The 21,981-nt window shown below is 39.9% G+C and overlaps 1 protein-coding gene across 2 annotated transcripts; it reads right to left on the bottom strand.

The window, feature by feature from the left end:
* Positions 1-3,962: 3,962 nt before the first annotated feature.
* On the bottom strand, positions 3,963-20,656 carry RRAGD (Ras related GTP binding D). 2 transcript variants are annotated; one of them, XM_070932852.1, is made up of 7 exons: positions 20,173-20,656; positions 15,635-15,924; positions 13,557-13,756; positions 11,633-11,747; positions 10,511-10,653; positions 6,788-6,936; positions 3,963-4,534 (listed from the first exon to the last, which is right to left on the bottom strand). In XM_070932852.1, exons 1-7 carry the CDS (start codon positions 20,393-20,395, stop codon positions 4,383-4,385), a joined length of 1,272 nt encoding a protein of 423 aa, XP_070788953.1. In that variant the 5' UTR covers positions 20,396-20,656; the 3' UTR covers positions 3,963-4,382. The 2 variants fall into 2 exon arrangements, with proteins under 2 accessions (XP_070788953.1, XP_070788954.1); XM_070932853.1 differs by having other exon boundaries at positions 20,221-20,656.
* Between the last annotated feature and the right edge of the window lie 1,325 nt (positions 20,657-21,981).

Raw genomic sequence — 21,981 nt, 5'->3', positions numbered from 1 at the left:
ATTTGGAGGTTTAGCTGTGTCCTCAGGCTCAGGGTCATCTGAGTAGTGCTCCTGGTTCCTGTAGTCTGAGGACACCGATAAACTTTCAAATGCTAAAACAGTGGTTCTCAACCTGTGGGTTGCGACCCCTTTGGGGGTCGAATGACCCTTTCACGAGGGTCGCCTAAGACCATCGGAAAACACATATTTTCAATGGTTTTAGGAATAATTTTATGGTTGGGGGTCACCACAACATAAGGAACTGTATAAAAGGGTCGTGGCATTAGGAAGGTTGAGAACCACTGCTCTAAAAGGATGCAAATGACCAGCTGTCTGCAAGGAATATAAATCTTTCCATTCCCCACTATCCTGTGACAGAGCTGAAAAAGCTTCTTGGATGAGAAGTGAAACGTCTTCAAAGAAAAAACAAGGAAGTCCAGTTGCCTCCTGAAAAAGCACCTTTGGGACAACCATGACCTGGATGACTAAGAATCTCTACAAAACAGTACATGGTCGAGTACATACAGGTATGTACTCGACCATAATGTGTTTGCTTTTGTTAAGTACCACAATTGCAGTTTGCAAACCATGACTTATTACTAAGTGTCATGCGTGAACCCAAGCGCAATTCTTTTTAGACGTACTGCATGTAGCAGGTCACACGGTGCTTTGCTCCAGCTTTTTTAGTTAGAATTTCTGATGTCACATAATACCAACACTATCAGAGTTATGTTGCTTGCCAGTTGGCTTCCAGGTTGGTTACCCTCTTTAAAATCCAACATAGTATGGTCCCCAATTTGGATCCGAGCCTGGTGCCGAGGCCGATGAAGGACACCAGACGAGGTGAAGGTTTCATTTCCTTTTTATTGGAGCGCTCCAAACCGCCCTGAGTCTCCAGAGAAAGGCGGCATATAAATTGAATAAATAAATAAATAAATAAATAAATAATAAAAGGGGTCCCAAAATGCTAAGAACCCAGGACAAAGGATTAAGAAAGCTTTATACGTTTCTGCTAAAGCAGAAGGTGGGACAAGTGGGGATAATAAGAAATATCATCTAATAAAACATTTTAGTAATGAACTAACAATTTGTACTATTGGTCTAGCCGTGCCTATTGCTAACTCTTGCCTAATGAATGCTTCAGGAGTTATCTAATACACATTCTATTTGCTCCTGGCTATCTCTATTCCTAACTTTTAGCTGAGCTAGGCAAGATGTCTCTTTGTTACCATTCTATCAGTCTTCTAGAATTGCTACAAGTGTTACATGTGCATATTCTCTGTGAATAAGCATTCTTTGTTCTTGCCAGACAGACCACAATTACAGGCTTCCTGGGTCTCCTTTCAAGTGTATGCCATAACCTTGCTTTGTTTTAGCAGCCAGCCCATCAATAGCTTGGACCCTGCATCCTTTTATTCCATCCTGAAACTGAAGGCTCAAGGTGTGCCCGCAGAGTGCTTACTGAGAGTCCCTATCTTTTGTGAACTGTCAGGAAGACATACGACCAATTTTTTTTTCCTTAGAAGCTCCCCTTTTGTGGAATATTCACTAGATATAAGGCTGGCATATTCCTAGTATTTAAGAAGCTGTTGGAATTTTGGCAATGGAAAGGTTGCATTTGTCATGAGCAATAGCACCATTCGTCTGATTGCATGAAATGCAATTATGGATTAGGATTTCTTGAATTTGCTATAATATTGTACATTGCAGACACTGAGGGTACAGCTATACACCACTTGGAATCATATGGTTGAAGTAGAATAAAAGCTCCTCAACCAACCATAGAAGTAAATCCAGACTCATGGAGAACAGTTGACAGAAAAATGGCCTGTTATTCCCCCACCCTCACTTTGTATAGATTCTCTTCTGAATATGAATGAAGCCAGGCACTGCTAGAAGTAGAGAAAAAGCTCTCCCCTCTGGCAATGTTAGAATTGTAACTGTTGAATTGTGGACTACTTGATTCTAATCAATTAAGTAGATTCATTTTGGGTTGTGCAAATTGTGTAGCAGTTCTCTGCTCATATCATTGGAGTTTAGATCACTAAATGCTGCCTGAATGCCCCCAGATATCATTCGAGTACTGTACTCTTTTCTTGGCTGAACTGAATTTGAATGATAGAATGGCAGATAGATTGCTGACTTCCTCATTCCAAAAAGCCTAGCCCTAGCTTGTGTAGTACTGACCTTCAGATACATATCCATGAGTTAGGCTTGTCATTGAATTGAGAAAATTTATTTCAGATGAGCAGATCTTGAGATACTTGCTTTGTTCAACACAGATAATATTACAATTCTTAGGCAATTTGTAGCTCTATTTTTTTGTATGAATACGAGTTTGTCTGTACACTAATATACACACGTACATATGCATAGGCACATGCTACCAGAGGAAAAATACCTTTATATAATTCAAATGGGTTAATCATTCAAATCAGAATTTAAAAAGTAGAAGATTATGGGGGGGATCTTTACAAAAAGTGAGACTTGAATAACTAATGACCTAACTTTGTATCTTTCTCTGAAATTTTACTGTTAAGGTACTTTTTTTACTATATTAGCAGTCTCTAGTGGGTCACTTTCAATGATTGTAACATAATAATGAAAAAAAATGATTGTAAAATTGAATATTGCATGTACATCTCAATTTATAACCATGAGCATTTCAAATACTATACTAACATTTTAAATCCATTCTTTGGAAAAACTAGAAACAATTTTACAAGAGCAAGAGAGAAAATGGCATACATCTTGAATAATCTCTTGCTTTTCAAAAGCTTTGGCTCCAGATGGATGATTTCCTTTAAGTTTCTTTTTCATTTTTAATTTCATTAACTGGAAAGAACAAGCTATCCTTAATTGCCCAATCATGTTTCTGGTGTGAAGAAAACCAGAAGAAATTGATATACTTTTCAAACAAACAAAATGTCTGTTGTATATATTGATAAGCAAAACTAGAGAGAATCCTATGATAGTAGGCATTGTTATTTTTTAACTCAAAACAAGTATGTCTTCAGATCCTTATAACGTTATAATATACTACTGTTTACCAGAATTCTAGCAAGCATATGCAAAATCCATCAGTTCAAAATATTCAGTGTCTCTTTGAACTATGCCATTCAAGGAATGAATAGGTAGTTTCCAGAAGTAAATCATCCACACTGAAAATGGTTTCAGGTGTTCCAGCCAAGATGTTTCATATGAAACATCCTTTCTGGAATACTGCAAACAGCTTCTGGAATTCTCAGAAATGTTCCAAGAAAAAGTCAACTCTCCAATCTTTCAATGCTGGTTATTACCAATTAGTATTTCTACAAATTACTGGTGTTTTCTAGCACACCAATCTTGCAATTAAAGGCAGGATCCCTCTAGAACAGGGGTGTCAGACTCGATTCCATTGAGGGCTGCATCAGGGTCGTGTTTGACCTTGGGGGCCAGGGTGGGCGTGGCCAGAGTGGATGTGGTTAGGTCAACATCACTTGTGGGTGGCCCGAGCACTCTGCCAGCAAAAACAGGCTCCCGAGCTCTGTGTTTGGCTGTGACGGCCTCCTGAAACACTCTCCAAGCAAAAACAGAGCTCTGGAGGGCTGCCTGCAGCCTTTCCAAGCTCAGTTTTCACTAGGCAGAGGCACCAGAGGCCATCCTTTGCTATTTCTAGGGCGGCCCTGCGGGCCAGATCTAAGCACCCTGTAGGCCGGCTCCAGCTCCTGGGCCTTGAGTTTGACACCCCTGCTCTAGAATCTAGATTTCCTGCCTTGTTAGTATACACTTTATAGTATATGATGTAACTCTCAGGAGTAAACAATGTCACTCAATCTCAGATTTAAAAAGGACTGGACATTTCTCTTTTGGAATCATTAAGTTACTTTTATGTAGAGACAATATAAAGAATAAAGAGGACTCCCCCCCCCCCCCCGAATTTATGGAATGATTGGGGAGATACTCAATTTCAAAGATTTTTTTTTTTTAAAAAAAAATTAGTGTACCAGTAAGGACACAAATGTTTTTATTGCTATTGTACTGTACTTTTAATTTCCAACTTACAAGATGGAAAATAGATATTCACAATGTTAAAAAGTCTCATCTTACCACATTTTCTTGATTGTTCATTTGTGTGCAGCATGTAGGCGTACTATGATATATATTCTACTCAAGACTATACATAAAAAGTAACATTTTGTTTATCAAAAGTCCATTTTCATCATGAAATCAGGCAAAAGTGCAAAACAGGTCTGTCCTTAACATGAACACAGAATATGATTTACAGTGTTTTGAGGAGTGGCTAGTGTGGAAAATTCCAACTGAAGAGTACACCAGTCCCATTTGCCTGCTGGTTCTCAAAACTGATAACATTACAGCAAATAATAGGCCTCAGGTGCTACCAGTGGACATTAAGAGTTCAATTACAGTGGCATTCTAGGTGTGCCATTATGTGTGGCCCTTTTATTCTTCTGTACTTGGTTCTGATTCTTTTGAGTTTTGACTACTTTCATTCTCACTTCAAACACTTCATGTATGGCCTTGCGGAAGCAGTGGAAATTGTAGTCTATTAGTCCTAAGGAAAAAAGAAAACACATGTGAATCGGTATGTCCAGTCTGAAAATCAAGAGGAGGTGTGCTGAATGTCTCACCTCCTCCAAAGTTTCATGAGTTGTAGAGCCACAGAGCAGCTTTTTCAATGCTAGTCCTCAAACTTTGGAATACCCTCGTCACAAAAACATGTCTGGCTCTTTCCCTCCTTGCATTTCCTAAGGGTTTGAAAATTATCTTGTTCAGGTGTGCTTTTTAGCTTGGACAACGGAGCAACTATTTTTGTTTATTATGTTATTATATTCTATTGTTTTTGTTTTGCTCTTTTGAGCTCCTGCCCAAAGTCATTATTATTTACAATATTAGTAATTTCCTTGAAGTAAAACATGAAAAACAAAATTATTTTCCATAGTGCAACCACCAATTCCCACCTTCTTTTTTCCCTATTCAGGTTGCTCAATTAAAAAAACGTTTAAAACTTGAAAGTTCACAACAAACTTACCCATTAGATCTAATTTAGTATTATTTAAATGGGTTTTAGCTTAGTTTTAATCACCAGCCAGTACTATCATTATTTATTTATCAAAAGAAAAAAAATTATCCTGGGCCCATGATTTAAAGTATGCATGATGCATATAGAGAAAGAGAAGGGGATTTTTTAAAATTGAGAAAGTATTTTCCTGAAGCTTTGGGGGAAGGAAACAACAAAGAAAAAGAAAAAAAAACCTTTGGACAGGATCCCAAAAGGTACTTTAGGCATATCCAGTGGTATTTTTCCCTTGGCAATTTTCCCAAAATTGACTCCTGTGCAATTTTGAAACTTCTTGTAAGTACAGTATAACAGTTTGCTGAAACCTGTATTATGATTCCCTGTTCTAAAATAAGTATGCATTAATGTAATTTTCTGTTCACTGGCCAATAAAAAGGAGCAAACTGTTTGTTTGTTTGTTTACTTATTAATCACAAATTCTATCTCACAAATCCTCCACAAGCTCAAAGCAATGGATGTTGCACTCCCTTTTCCAATTTTCCCCATAACAGTAAGTACACTGGTCTGAAAATGTGTAAGAGGCCCAAAGTCACCAATTAGTTTCCATGACTGTGAGTGGACCTAAAGCTGGTTTTCCCCTATCCCAGCTAACACCTTAAACCTTAAACTGAATCACACTGCCACTCTCCACAGATCGCTTAACTATGTTTATACATCCTAACAGCTTTACAAAGAGGAATGTAAATGACATTTTATTAACTATTATGCTGACATATAAGTCACATCGGTGATGGGAAGAAAGAAGGAAGGAAAAGAAAATATAAGAAAGGATATCACCTGATTTCATTTAGAACATTTTTGATTTCTTGTGTTCATTTGGAAATCTTTAATATGTAGTTAAGTTTAACAATTTAGCTGCTTTGCAGTGACTACATATAGTAAAACATTTAACAAATTGTTTTATTATAGGAAATGTTCATTAAATCTAAATTTAAATCATTTGCCTTACCTCTGTTTATGAATCTACATAATTAGAAGCTCGCTACATTTGTTTTTATCCTGTTGTTGTTGTTGTTGTTGTTGTTGTTGTTGTTGTTGTTGTTATTATTATTATTATTATTATTATTTGAACTTATATGCTGCCCTATCTCCGAAAAGACTCAGGGCAGCTCACAACAATAAAAACACACAAAGTTCATTTTTTAAAAAAAATACCCAATATAACTATAAGAACCATTAAAATCCTCTCTAAAACCTCTTCAGTCCAAGCCGGCCAGGCGGAATAGCCATGTTTTAAGGCCATGGCGGAAAGAATGAAGGTCAGGGGCCACCCGGAGCCCCAGGGGGAGCTGATTCCACAGGGTAGGTGTGCCCACAGAGAAGGCCCGCTCCCTAGGGGTCGCCAACCGACATTGCCTGGCTGACGGCACCCCAAGGAGGCCCTCCCTGTGGGAACGCACCGGGCGATTTTAGCTACATAGCAAAATACACTGCCACAATCTAGTCATTCTAACATAGAATGCTGAAATTCATTCCATTCTTCAACCTATTCCCAATAGTATCTCAATGCTTACATTTACATTTACAGTTACACATTTTTGGTATTTTGATTTTGATACGATGCTGGCTGGAAGCATACTAGCTGGGGAGTTCAGGGAGTTGAAGTCCACGTATCTTAAAATTGCCAAGGTTGAGAAACATTGTGTTCAACTGTAGGATCAATACAGGGAAACATTTTCTTACAAAGGAAAACAAGATTGTAGATAGGTTTAGGCAAAAATTGAATACCTTTTCTCTCAAAGCTTTCTTCTCTGACAAAGCAGACTAGTGCAAGGAACTTTGTCACTTCTTTTAGGTAAAGGACTGTGGCATTGTTCAATTTTATAATTGCTGTTGATTCTTTATCATAAGGTGTTCCAGCACCATCTTTTTTGAGCCTTAATAGCAAAGGATTGTGAAAGAAGAAAGTTGGGAAAATACACCATTAATTTGTTATGATCTAGAGGCTGTATTCTTCTTATAGTATTATTTAAATATAAATTACGTATTATGTGCTTAGAGTATAGCCAAATATAATCTACTGAATTATAAAACAGATGTGATAGTATTGGTGAAGGTACCACAGTAAATTAAAAGAATTCATATTAAATATAACAATGGAACCTATATGATACATAAAAGCATTACTAACGTAGTGCTGTAATGTTAATTTTTTAAAATCCACAAAAAAAATCTTAATATTAATACTGACCATAAGCTAAGAAGTGAAAATATACATTATACGAAATAAGAAAACATTAATCTACAATAATAAATAGACAGTATATAAAATGGGAACAGTTCTCATTTAATCTATTTATAGATTGACTATAATTAAAACATAACATATATGAATACATTTTAAAAGTTGGGGGAAGAACAAAGAAACATTCCAACAGAAATGTACTGGATGAAGAGATGGCAGTTCAACAGCTGCCTGTTGAGTGGGACCTTTCAAATACTACAGGGAACAACCTTTTAGACTTCATTGCAGAGATAGCTTACTTGCAACAAACCACAATCTGCACATGCAGATTTTCTTGGATGATTTTAGTAATCATCGAAATCTATAGTGGCATAAAGAGAATGGACGTTGTCTTACCTGAACGTCCTTTTTCGGAACGCTGCGTATACACTCCAGCATAGGGTTAAATCCTCATTTCTGCCAGCAACTGAGAGAACCTTTATTTAAATAACTTCCTACTCTGTGCTCTCACCACGCCCCTTTTGCACACAGTTCCCCAGTCTTGAACGAAGACACAGCGTGTTAAACACAACAAGTTTATTAAACCAACCAGAAACAAAACACACAAACCAACAAAAGAAACCAAATGGGTGGGAAATGGAGTGTATACGCAGCGTTCCGAAAAAGGACGTTCAGGTAAGACAACGTCCATTTTCCAGAACGCTGCTACTACACTCCAGCATAGGGACATACCCAAGCCTAATTCCCAGGGCCGGGCAAACCACCACTCCCCTCAGAGGAGCCAGAAACCACAGTTTGCAGCACTCTCCGACCAAAAGACGCCTCCGCCGAAGCGTAAGCATCAATGCGATAGTGCCGAATGAACGGCGACAAGGAAGTCCATGTGGCTGCTCTGCAAATGTCTAACACCGATGCCTGGGTAGCCCAGGCCGCCGAGGTGGCAGCACTCCGGGTCGAATGAGACTGAATTCTCGCAGGCACAGGGCGCGCCTGCCTCTCGTAAGCCGAGGAGATGCAGGCCTTAATCCAACGACCAATAGTGGCCGACGACACCTTCTTCCCCATCGAAGCTGGATGAAACGAAACAAACAATGCCTCCGTCTTACGAAAAGACTCCGTTCTGCGAATGTAGCGCCTTAGAGCCCTGCGCACATCCAGCGTGTGCCAAAGAACCTCACGGTGATGCCTGGGCGATGGACAGAAGTCCGGAAGAATCAGTTCCTGCGAGCGGTGAAACCAAGAGTTAACCTTGGGGGTAAAAGCAGGATCCAGTCGAAGCACAACAGTGTTAGCCTGGAAAATGCACAAATCCTTCCGTACGGATAAGGCCGACAGCTCCGATATGCGCCGTGCCGACGTAATAGCTATCAAGAAAGCCACTTTGAACGATAGAAATTTCAAAGAAATAGAACCCAGCGGCTCAAACGGTGAAACAGTAAGGGCCTGTAAAACCAGCGCCAAATCCCAAGAGGGATAACGGTGAACGGTGGGCGGCCGCAGGTTTGTAGCTCCATGAAGAAACCCCCTCACCCACGGGTGATGGGACAGGGATGTGTATGGAGGAAAGGAAAGCACCGTGGCCAGGGCCGCCACCTGACGTCGAAGGGTAGCCGGAGCCAGGCCTTTGCGCAACCCCGCTTGCAGGAAACCCAAAACATCCTGGATAGTCGCGGACGTCGGATCCACATGGGCCCCCGCGCACCAGCAGCAAAAGGCCCTCCACGAGGCTTCATAAATCCTTGTTGTAGAAGGCCTACGGGCCGCCTGAATCGTCCCAATCACCTCGTCTGGCAAACGGCCCTTCCTCAGGATAACGCGTTCAAATGCCAAACGGCCAACTGGAACCGCTGGGGCTCGGGGTGTCGAATGGCCCCTTGACGCAAGACAATCCGATGAGGAGGGATTCGCCACGGCGCCGACGTCGAAAGTTCCACGAGGTCCGCGAACCACTGTCTGCGCGGCCAGTACGGCGCCACCAGCAGCACCTCCGCCCTCTCCACCAGCAACTTCCGGATCACTCGCTGAATCAATGGCACTGGCGGGAAGGCGTACAGAAGGCCGGCCGGCCAACTGCATCTCAATGCATCTGTGCCCTCTGCGAGCGGCGTCGGAAATCGCGAGATGAACCTTGGGAGTTGCGCGTTGGCCGGGCTGGCGAAGAGGTCCACCACCGGCTGCCCGAAGCGAAGTGATGCTTCCTGAAACAGACTGGGAAGCAGCTGCCACTCGGCCTGATCGATCACTTCTCTGCTGAGTGAGAGAAAGACTGGGGAACTGTGTGCAAAAGGGGCGTGGTGAGAGCACAGAGTAGGAAGTTATTTAAATAAAGGTTCTCTCAGTTGCTGGCAGAAATGAGGATTTAACCCTATGCTGGAGTGTAGTAGCAGCGTTCTGGAAAAAAGGTCTTCCTTTATTAAAAATTATTTAGACTTTGTATTTCACAAAACCAAACAAAAATACTAAATTTGGCTGAATGGCTAATTAAGAATCAATCAAATTGCTTTGTTAGATGTTCTATTCTTACTGCACCAGTTAGCACCATTGCAACTGCTGAAGTATGTGTAAAGGAAGCCACAAACAGAATGCCCTACTGCAAAATAAGTATGAAGTTAACAGGAATAATTTTTTTAGAAATTCCGTTTCAACATCAAATAATCTATTAATTTATAAAGAGGTTTTCTGAAAACATGACTTACCACAATATTGTTCCTCAATTTCTCTTGTATAACCAAATAAAGCATGATACTGTATATATAACCTCTACCTAAAAAAATCAAGTATCATATCTACCCCCCCCAAAAAAATATCCTGAATTTAAAGTCTCTCCTTAAAAAAAAAAATTAAGCAATCCTCTTTCGCTTCATTACCAGATTCTCATCACATCTAAAACTATTATTCCATTTTAAGGATAAACTATTGGGAAATAAACTAGCCTTATTCTCGTATCCTCTTCTTTACTAATTTTTCTCCACGTCGCCCCAACTCTTTCTATTCCAGGCAGGAATTTCATCATAGGATCACCCTGATATTTATATATGTTTGTGTGTCTATATGTACATGTACTTAAACACAAAATTTAACTGCTTGATTCTCATTGGTATTTTCAAGAAAACTTGGACTATTTTTCCCAACTTTGACAAAGACCAAATTGCATATCATTTTATATGCAAATGTTAGGTTTTTCATTACAAATGCATTGCCATGTGATGATTATACAGTACATTAACTGCAAACAAGCACAAATTAGCAAAAATACTCCAACTTACCCATAGATGGAGGAGATGTCAATGACAACATCTATCATATCACAGCTGAGCTCATAAGTTTGCATGTCCACGGGGGTACTATCAGTAGCAATATAAATTTTACTTACTACATCAAAGAGAAATGCTTTCTCAATTCCAGAATTCTACAAGGGAACATGGATTTTGTTACAAGGAACCTAATATATAATGCATACTATACTGTACATAATGCACATACACAATTATATACACAAACACAACAATCCATCCATCATCCATCCATCCATCCATGTCTGTCTATCAATCATCTTCTCTACCACACTCTCTCTACATTATTATAATACCATATAATATAGCTGTCCAGAGATGCTGAGAGTCAGGATATAAATTTAAAGAATAATTATGAAATAATACATGGCACAATAGAAATAACTGTCCTACAACTCTAGGATTATCTGGGCTGTTTTCTGTCAATATTCAGTTGTAATACTGAGATGGCACTAGTTGCTCTTCTTGATGACCTTTGGTGGGATCAGAATGGGAGTCATACACCATCTTGGCCTTCTTTCATCTCTTAGCAACCTTTGATACCATTGATCATGGTAACGTTCTGGATTGGATTAGGGGACTGACAGTACATGGCATGGTGTTCCCATGGTACTTTGTCCAGGGCTGGCAATAGTTAGTGTTAGAGAAAGATTGGCCCCAGAGCCCCTGCTTTGAGGGTTCCTCTGGGCTTTAATCTCTTACCACTTCTATTTTGAATCTATATGAAGCTGCTGGAGAGATTATCTGGCAGCACAACTCTGTGACCTGTGTAGTTCAATTACACTTCTCTCCCCCAGGCAAACCGAGTAATGCAATCGAGATTCTTTCCTGACATCTGGAAGCTGTGGGGACTGAGTGAGGGAAGGAACAGGCTTCAGCTGAACTCTGGCAAGACTAAGTAGTAGTGGGTTTTGAGATCCTTCCACTTCTGAAGATTTTCCATCCCTATCTTGGAATGTACTTTTGGTGTTTCATACAGAATCTCATAATGGCTTAAATAATAGCAATATTTTTCAAAACATTAAAAAAAATAAAATGTCCTTTTGCAATAAACATGAAAAACATAGGAAATACATGCACATGCAAACATATTACCGAGACAAAAATGTTAAGCAGATTTTCCAAAGTTGGGAGCTGTGGAATTAATTTCTGAACCACTTTGCTGAATGCTTCAAATATAGAATGATCGTATATACTTGTCAAATAAAAGCTGAAAAATAAAAATAATCAACATGTTCATTTGAAATAAACACTTGTGAACAGAGTTTAATAAAAATAGAAAAAGATGCTGAAAAAATAACTTAATATTCTATTTTATGGCTGATTTTATAAGCCATACAGAATATATTGATGGAAAGCAAAGCAGTAACAGAATGAAGGGCAAAAAAACAGAGCATTGGATTAAAAATATCTCTTGAAATTGGGACTTGATCTCACAATTTTCAAGGAATTTATTTTCACCAGATAGTGGACTAATGGTAACATGATTCATGTACTGCCTAATTGGGTGTATAGAAGTGCTGTTTTTAATGAAGTACAGATACAGGTAAGTCTTTGACTTACGACTGGTCATTTAATGACTGTTCGGAGTTACAATCTACCTGAAAAAGAGGATTTATGACCCAGGTTCAAATTTCTGATGGTTGGGCTCTCCCTAACATGACTGCACTTGGCAACATGGCTGCATATATGGCTGTTTGCACATCCTGCGGTCATGTGACCTTGGCCTTATGATGATTTTCCCCAAAACTTATCTTCAGTTTTGGGCCAAACCACACAATAGCGAACAATGGGTTCACTTAACAATCACGGCATTTACACTTACAACCACATTCACATAACAACCACAACAAAAAAGTCAACCATTATGACATATAACTGTAATAAGCACGATCCATTACGGTCGTATGTCAAGGACTACTTGGAGTCCTTTGTTAACAGCAAGTGGGACTGGTAACTCATTCGCTAACCAATGCAGTTGTAAAGCGCAATGTCACATGACCCTGCTGATTTATGACAGCAGTTCAGAACATCGGTAAGTGGGATATTACAGGATTGCCATTTGCAACATCCTGCTGGCTTCCCCATTGACTTTGCTTGTTGGAAGCTGACAGTCAAGGTCGCAAATGACGATCAGGTGACTGCGGGACACTGCGACCATTGTAAATGCAAGCTGATTGCCAAGCATCCAAACTGCAATCACATGACACTGCAACACCTGCAACCTTTGAGGACTGGTCTTAAGTTTCCTCATTCAGTACTGTCAAAACTTCGGTTGCCGAATGAATGGTTGACTATACATAAAGTTCATTACCACACAAAGTCAATTAAAATGTTCTGGTGTGGTGGCTCAGTGGTTAAGATGCTGGGCTTCTGATGGAAAGCCGGCAGCCTGGGTTCAAGTGCAATGTGGCGGGGTGAACTCCCATCCTCGTCCCAGCTCCTGCCAACCTAGCAGTTTGAAAGCATGCAAATGCAAGTAGATAAATAGGTACCACTTCAGTGGGAAGGTAACAGCACTCCATGCTAGCCATATGACCATGGAAATGTCTTCGCACAGCGCTGGCTCAGTACTTGAAACAGATATGAGCACCACCCCCTAAAGTCGGCAATGACTAGTGGAGTAAAATCCACAGGAACTCCTTTACCTTTACATACATACATTCTCAATATATTTTTCTCCAAGTCAGGACCATCAACAACTTTGAGGCTAGCAAAATGCATCACCCTAGCACAGCCTTCCCCAAAATGGTGCTCATTAGAAGTATACAACTGGGAATCAATACTATATTGACTGAGAATGAGTGGAATAACTTGCCTCTGTTAATTTAAAAAGTTAATTTTAATGATTTAAGCATGGCTACACTAGCAAACATTTATTCTATTTGGTCATGAAATACTGTAAAACTAAGCTTACTAAAACTTTTCCCAAGTTTGACACTACAGTGCTTCTTTTAATATTACTTGCAGTTTCCTTTTTCTCCCCAGCAAACTCCAGCCATTACACTGCTTTTCTCACCTCAAGTGGATTTTTTCTAGTCCAGCATCTGCAAGGTCATCATTAGCCCGCTGATGAATGTCTCTTTGTGTTTCAATCTTGTGATCATCAGACAAACCATCTACTTTATGAATAAATATTTCAAAGTTTATATCTGGATTTACTTTATATGCTCTTGTCACAGTAAGGTGCAATCTAGCTAATGCTTCCATGTAGTCATCCTAAAAAAAGAATTGGATAAAACACATGACTGAATTCTTTTTACTCAAGAAGCATTATATGAAACTCCCATTCCATTAAAATAGTATTTCATTAATAAAGTAAAAGACGGAATCCCAAAGGTGCTTTTTCAAGAGGCAAGTGGACTTTATGGTTTTTCTTTGAAGACATTTCGCTTCTCATCCAAGAAGTTTCTTCAGTTCTGCTCAGCTCAGAGCTGAAGAAACTTCTTGGATGAGAAGCAAAAGTCTTCAAAAAAAAAAAAAAACCCATAAAGCCCACTTGCCTCTTGAAAAAGCACCTTTGGGACAACAATGACCTGGATGACTAAGAATCTCCATAGACATTTTGAAGAATGAATATTTCAACTAGTTATTAATCATTAACTCTCTTCTATTTAAAGACTAAAAGCACTTTAAGGCTACTTAATCCAGGATTCTATTCCCACAGTGGCCAACACTCATGCTGTTATTCCTTGCAGCTGTTGCTAAGATATTTCACATTTGACATTGGGGATAATACATAGATATCATCACTAATAATCACCAAAAGCTTTAACCTTCCTCATTTCTCTCATTTAAGCAGTTCCTTAACATGACATGTTGATTTCTCATTATATACTGTATATATTTGTTACACTTATATCACACCTTTCCTCAAAATACTTGAGCTGATATACTTCACTCTCCTTTCTGTTTTTTCTCCACAAAAACAATCTGTAAAGTTGGGCACGCAGATGCACAGGGTGAGAGTGGATGAGGAGCTGAGAGTAGATTTGAATTTGGATGACCTTAGGCACTCTACCACAAACATAATCCATAATTATGGATTATATGTACATGTAGTCCTCAGTTTACAGCCACATTTGGGATCAGAATTCTGTTTGCTAAGCAAGGTAGTTGTGAGTCACACCTGATTTTATGAACATTTGTCAAGTAAATCACTGCAGTTGTTAAGTGAGTTGTGTGGTTATTAAGTGAACCCAGCTTCCGCCATTGACTTTGTTTGTCGGAAGCCAGTAGGAAGGTCGCAAATTGTGATCACATGTTCCTGGGACACTGCAACCATCTTAAATACATGCCGGTTGCCACATGCCTGAATTTGATCATGGGGATGCTGCGATGGACAATGCGAGGACTGGTCATAAGACACATCTTTTCAGTGTCATTGTTTAGCAGCGGAAATTCTGTTCCAATTGTGGTTATAAGCTAAGGCTAGCTGTAATCATTTCTATATTTATTGCAGGAAATAGGTAATTTTAGAAACTGCAGAAAGTTGAAGGATTGCAAATATGGAAACAGAAGTGCAAGCAATCAAAGGTATTTGTGCAGTAGTTTCTAAATAAAAACAGAATGTACTGCAAAATCCAAATGAGTCCCTTTTATGATAAAAGGCTTATTGCTCACACAAGGCTGAGAATTCTGGTTTCTATACAATTGTACCAGTTAAGGAGATCTCACACTGCATTTCCCAGTTCCAATAACATTTAGGAAAAAGGTTTAAAAAGGTGGATTGTGCTGCAGTGAGAATCCAGGATGTGGAAAAAGTGTCTTGTTGTAAAAGGAAACTTTGCTTGCAGTTCTCTAGAGCAGAGGTCTTCAAACTTGGCAGCTTTAAGACTTGTGGACTTCAACTCCCACAATTCTCCAGCCAGCTATGCTCTAGAGCTATGCTGGCTGGAGAATGCTGGGAGTTGAAGTCCACAAGTCTTAAAGCTGCCAAGTTTGAAGACCTCTGCTCTAGAGAGTCACATTCTACTTAACTTTCCATCTATTCTATTCTATTCTTCTACTCTCAGGTGGTGTTCATTTGTGCAAATTCAAGGTTTGAGAATGATTTTAAAAAGTCAAATTGGTCAGATATCATCTTCTTCTTCTTACCTGAGAATCAATCACAAATATCAATGCTCCAGTGCCACGAAAAATCATTTCGTAGTCAAAAGTGGGATCAAAAAAATCAATTTGGCCGGGAAAGTCCCATATCTGAAAGTTAACAAAGGAACTGTTGGAAACATCTTCACGGCAGATCTTGTTAGTACTTTCCAAGAAAAGAGTTTCATTTGGTGACATTTTATGAAAAACAACTTTCTGAATGGAAGATTTTCCACTTCTTCTCAGTCCCATGAGCAGGATTCTTGGCTTAACTTCAGTACTAAAAGGATCATTGAAATCTAGAACCAAATAAAAACATTTTTTTTAGTTTATACTGTACCTAATGTACAAAACTATATTTTATATCCAAACCTGAATGCAATTTAAATGTACTATTTTAACTCTTCTTTGCAACTTAAGGATTCTTTTCTTTTCTGGTGCCAGAAAGGGCAGCTTAATTTGAAATGATCAATATTTATCTTTAAATAGTATTTTTCCACCTATTTTTCTCTCTCCCCGCTAGTTTGAAAAAACTTACATCTCTCACAAAATAAGCCAAAGTGTGGAAATAAATGCAGATTACAGTCAGAACTCCATATGGCACATGCCTTACCATGTTCCTATCTCATAGTCAAGCAAACTTTAATAATGAGCTGAAAGATTTACATACACACACACATATTTGTCCCACCTTGTTCTTTTTAAATGTACAACTCATGGAAGCGAACTTGTCAATGCTCCCTTTAGAAACTTTAGATAACACTGAATCACAGGAATACATCTGATGAAGAACCTGGAAAAGTATACCCATTTCTGTGGCATGTACACTTGAAATATTTATGTTCAAGGGCTTCTCAAAACACTATTATTAAAAACAATTTTTGCTTGAGTATCAACTGCACGTCAGCTATGTTACTTAATACAGCCTCTCTGAAACAAAGAGGAAAAAGTCTATGCATTCAAATGAGAACACACAAACCATAATATTTAGGCCTATACTGCACAAAACCTAACATTCGAAACAGCTCTACCCATTCTTAGCAAAGGCAAAGAGAATATAGCCTAAAAGGAAAATATTCCATGTGTTCCTGAAAGTGTTATAAAAACTATTTTCTGTTTAAGCCCAAAGGTTTAGCTCTGTTGATCCATTTACAAAAAGAAATTTCCCTGTAAAAGTACCTATATAAGTGTATGTTGAGTACCATCATTCCAATGCACTGGTTTTATTAAAACAAGAAAACAAAACCAATGGGACAACTGTCTGGAGTACAGCCTTGCAATATGGAGACTGACATTCACAGCTGCAGAGAGACTCTGAACCCTTCTATGGCTCTTGCCTTTTATGGATCTGAAATGGGCCTTCCTTAAAAAAAAACTTCATGTCTTTGTGATACATGCACTCTGTCTGCACATTGAATACCTGCACCACTATACAATTTTAAACGTTTGCTTAAATATTTTTTTTCTCCAAGTTGTGCTTAAGCTCTCAATCCCTTAGCGAAGTTTTTTTCTTCATTTTTGTATATGGCACAAACAAGAAAAATCCATGTTATAAACTGAATGATCACCAATCTATCAATTCCATATTAGTGCTAGGACTTCTCATTATTGTTGTTGTCAGTCACATGCACATTTCTTTCCCTCTTCCCTCCCCCTTCTCTTCCTGTTCTTTCCCACAAAACACAGCTACAACTGACAATACATGTGATCTATATTATGTTCTCTCTTCAAACCCTCTGTCAATGTTCTCTCAAAGCAATTGGAAACAGAAAACCTAGCCATGTAATCTTTGAAAGATCTCACCTTTCAGAGCATTAGCTGCCTATAGTATTCATCTTTATATGTATTTTGGGAGCACAAGTGTTTTAAATTTCTTTTTTAAATGAAAGATGGGGTCATGTGTAAATACATCTTTTTAACTGTAAAATGTATATTTAAACAAATATATAGATATGTTGTAGAAATGTAAAAGGCCATTTTTGGCCAATCACCTTGGGGATTTGGGTATTTGTGTTGTGCATGAAAATACACAGTTAGCTGCCTATTTAGACTTAAGTCCTCTGCAATAGTGTGCAAGGTAGGGAGGTAGGTAGGGAGGTAGGGAACAAGAATTTATTTTTATTATTTTACACCTGTCTCACTATTAACTACTTTTCCAGCTGGTAATTGAATCAAAGTGTTTGAGCTGCCCTTGAAAAATTACCAAATCCTAGTTCACTAGGGCAAATGCACACATTCTCAGCCCCCAGGCTTAGTGTTCCACCTACAATATTAACCAAAATTCCAAGATTTTTGTAAAATGTAGCTTGCTAATGTTTGCAAAGTATCTCGGCTCTGATGTTCTGCAAGAAATAGGAATAAAAGCACATTTTCAAAAAAAAAAAAAAAAAAATCCAGTCCCAATATCAGGATCTATTAAAAATTTAGAACATATCCTAAGAGGTCAGGTCAGATTTCTCTGTAGATCATCACAATGCATGACACAAATATATATTTCAATCTAGCACACTCACATATTGGTAGCAAATCTTGCCTGCTGTCCAACACATCTTAGTCTTAGCATCATTCTATTCTCATATTAAAGGCCAATGGTATCCCAGCTCAAAGTCAAACTCTATTCAGTTATTAATTTCTCCAATTCTCTAAAACCTGTACCAACCTGCTCCTAAATGATCTCTATTTCATTTATTCCAAGTTTTTCACCTTCTTCCCTCACTTAATACTAATGTTTGTTTTTGGTCATACATACATTTAAATTTCGCTTTACAGCATTCTCATTCAATTAACTGGGCCTGGTGGCTCAGCAGACTGATAGCATTGTGATTAACACTAGCTGTCTGCAAGTTACTGTAAGTTACAGTAAGTTCGAATCTCACCAGGCTCAAGGTTGACTCAGCCTTCCATCCTTTCTAAGGTAGGTAAATTGAGGACTCAGTTTGTGGGGGCAATAAACTGACTTTGTATAAATATACAAAAGTATGAAGGCTATTGCTTAATGCATTGTAAGCCGCCCTGAGTCTCCGGAGAAGGGCGGCATATAAATCAAATTAAAAAAATAAACAAATTACTTCTCTATCCCCAAAATTCAGTCTCCTTGCTCCCAAACCTCAGTTCCTCATCAAAACTTTCCTTTCTCCACCAGTGTTGCCAGAGTTTATGGTCATGAGAAAAATATTAGGATTCTTACTTAGTAGCAGAATTATTAAGGGGAAATCTTTAAATTTCTGCAGTCCAGATTTGGCAGCCCTGGCAAAACAATACTGTGTGTGGCCAGCAAAGCTGAAGATAGAGGGCCAAGAAAATGAATGGCCAAGAAGCAATTTCCTTTTCCATTTCTTCTTAAAATCCCAAACTATGAACACTTGTGTGTTTTACTGCATCTCCTATCCCTTCTCTTCTCTACAGCAGTAACAGGAAAGAAAAGGAGCAGCTTGGATTGTGGGAAATATTTCTAAGCAGCAGAGATGGAAAAACTGAGTTTCTTCTTGTCTTTGTCCAAGAATACAGGTGACCCCTCCCCAAACATTTCCTTTAAACTATGTTAGATATAAGAAATGATTCCACTATACTACCAAAGTTGCATACTTTCCCTTAAAGGAGGGTGAAACCAGAACCTATTTTGATCAAAAGGATCTGGAATTTAAAAGAATCCTTGCACATCCTAAATATCAGGGCAATTTTTTCCCTCTGTAAAACCACACCAACTTCCAATTTGCCAAAAAAAAAAAAAAAAAGGCCTTATCCATTCTGGTACTAAAAAAAGGTAGCAGCTTTTTTCTTCTTCCTTCCATCCTTGCTATAAGAGGAAAGGCTGCCTTTAAGGCTAAGGCTTAAAAGGATTGTGGTAGGGAAAACTAGGCAGAGCAAGTTCCTGAAGGAAAGATGAATAGTACCAATTTAATTTTTAAAACAAGTATCTTGCACACCGCTTTCGCCCTTTTGCCAGTTCCGATCGTTAAGACATTATCTCCCTCGCTGCCTGTGGCGAAATAAGATTTAAGGACTAGCCTTTTCTGACTCTTGAATACTGGAATCAACAGCGGGGATGAAAGGGAACCATCTTTGCTTTTCTCCCTCCCCACAAGCCAGCTGATTCCCCGTTGCTGCCCCCCCCCACCCCTTTCCGCCTGCGTTCACACGGCACACCGAACTGTAGAGGAGTAGCGAGTTACGCAGACCATTGAATAAACTGACCCAACCGCGATTCAGTTTAACCACGAGTAAACGTGTGCCAAAGAGCGTGGGTGGTGGTGGTAAATGTTAGGGTGCAGTTTCCACCCACCACGGAACCAAACGTTTGGAAGCTGGGAGGAGCCCAAGTTTAACTCCCAGCCGCCCCCCCCCAGCTTTCCTCGATCCCCGCTGCCCCATCCTCTTCTCTCGGGGCGCGCTCTCCAAAGGACGCAGCTCCCGGGTGCCGCCGCCTGGGCTTCTGCCCTCCTCTCCCCCCCCCCCCAAACAAAAGGCCTGGCAGCAAAGTCGCCAACCAACAAGGCTGCTCGCTCTTCCTTCGTCCTCCCTCGGTTTCAACCGCAGGAACTACTTACACGCCCCGTCCCCGCTTTTCTCGGGGTCGCCATCCGAGAAAGACTCACTCTCATCCCCATAGTCGGCTAGCCCGACAATCTCGTCCTCTTCTTCCTCCTCTTCTTCTTCTTCTTCCTCCTCCTCCTCCTCCTCTTCCTCGTCTTTTTCCTCCGCGTCTTTTTCCACCGCTCCTTCGTTCTCCTGCTGCTGCTGCTCCTTCAACTTCCCCGGCACCTCGCTCATCCTGATCCCTCCTCGGCTTCGTCCTCGCCAAGCACCGCTTTCCCCGCCGCGTCGCCCCTCCAGGTTGCCTCTCGTGGGTGGGTGGGGGATTCGAGCCTAAATTATTTCCTTCCTTCCTTCCTTCTTCGACCCTTTTTATTTTTCCCCCTTTCCTCCTCGTCGCAGTTGTCAAAGGAAAGTCAGCCGAGGCCCTGCAGTCCCTCCCAGAGGAGAGAAAACTGCGTGACCCAAGTCACCTGACAGACACACGCATATACACACACACACTCGCTCATGGAGTAACATAATAGTTAGGCGCACAGAAGTGAGAACTGCAAGGGAGGGGTTGCTGTCCAGGAGCGCGAACCCTTGTTTGTTGTTGTTGCAGCAAGCGCTTGGGGGGAAATCGGTAGGTAAATATAAAAGGCTGCTCGGGTTCGACAACGCCGGGAAATGGCCTCTCCTACCTTCCCTCGAGTATGAGCATGTAGTAGTTTTATAACGGTTAACAGTGGATGAAAGGGGGAAAAAAAACTCTGCTTATGCTCAAAGGCAGCATAAAGTAAAAAGATTCGCTGCAGGAGGATTTTTCTCGACAGCTGAGGCACTAGGACAAGTTGCCCGATTGCTTAATAAAAGGCAAACGCATGGAGCACTTACAGAGTGTATCCTTTTATTATTTTATTGGCTTCCAAAGAGACCAGAGGAAGAATAAGAGCCAGTATCTGCAATGCACAATGCTGTGTGTGCATGTGTGAAGCCTTGATAGTAAAACCTACTAGTGAGTGAGTAAGCATGTAGTCATACTACAAATGCCAGTGTTGCATAGAATCAGCTTAGCCAGGGTTCTGTTTTTTTTAAAGGACGATTTCACATGGGGTGAGGTTATGAATTTGCTTCCGTTTATGCTCTCCCGTTGTGTTTGTGTGCCCTGCGCAACACGGACCAACTGCTATTATGTAGTACTATTCTCATCTGAATCACATGACAGCAATAGAAGAGGGAGCTGACCAGCTGCTTCACCCATAGGGATGCGATTGGTTTTTGTTTTTCCTCCACAGTTTCCGGTCTGATCGGCTCGGTTTTTGAACTCCGCCTTTCTTTTCTCGCCTTTTCTCCCCAGTCCCAAACGTCGTCCTGTTCAGTTACGATTTTGGATAGTTCTGCTACTGAGAGACAGACAATTCCAAGTTCCTGTACCCAGTTTCTTTCCGGCATTTAGGGCAAAAGGAAAAACAATTGATCAAAGTTAATTAGAAATCTTGTTTTACATTCCAAAAATATTTCTGCAGTATCATTTTGATTTTCAGCATGTTTTACTATACGTTTATTATAACCCACCCACCCACACCGTGTTTCCCCAATAAGAGCCTGTCTTATATTTTTGGGGGGCTTATTATCAGGGAATGTCTTATTTTGGGGGAAACAGGGTATGTGTGTGTGTATGTGTGTGTGTATATATATATATATATATATATATACATACATACACACACACACACACACCCCATATATACCAGGGGTGAAATTCTCTGGGTTCGGACCGGATCACCCGATCCGGTAGCGATGGCAGCAGGTGGTTTGGAGAACCGGTAGCAAAAATCCCT

This window comes from Pituophis catenifer, unplaced genomic scaffold, assembly GCF_029215685.1.
Source record: "Pituophis catenifer annectens isolate HBS135680 unplaced genomic scaffold, rPitCat1.0.hap2 SCAF_1, whole genome shotgun sequence".
Lineage (NCBI taxonomy): Eukaryota > Metazoa > Chordata > Lepidosauria > Squamata > Colubridae > Pituophis > Pituophis catenifer.
The sequence above is the reverse complement of the archived record's forward strand: the minus strand, read 5'-3'. Positions and strand labels throughout refer to the sequence as shown.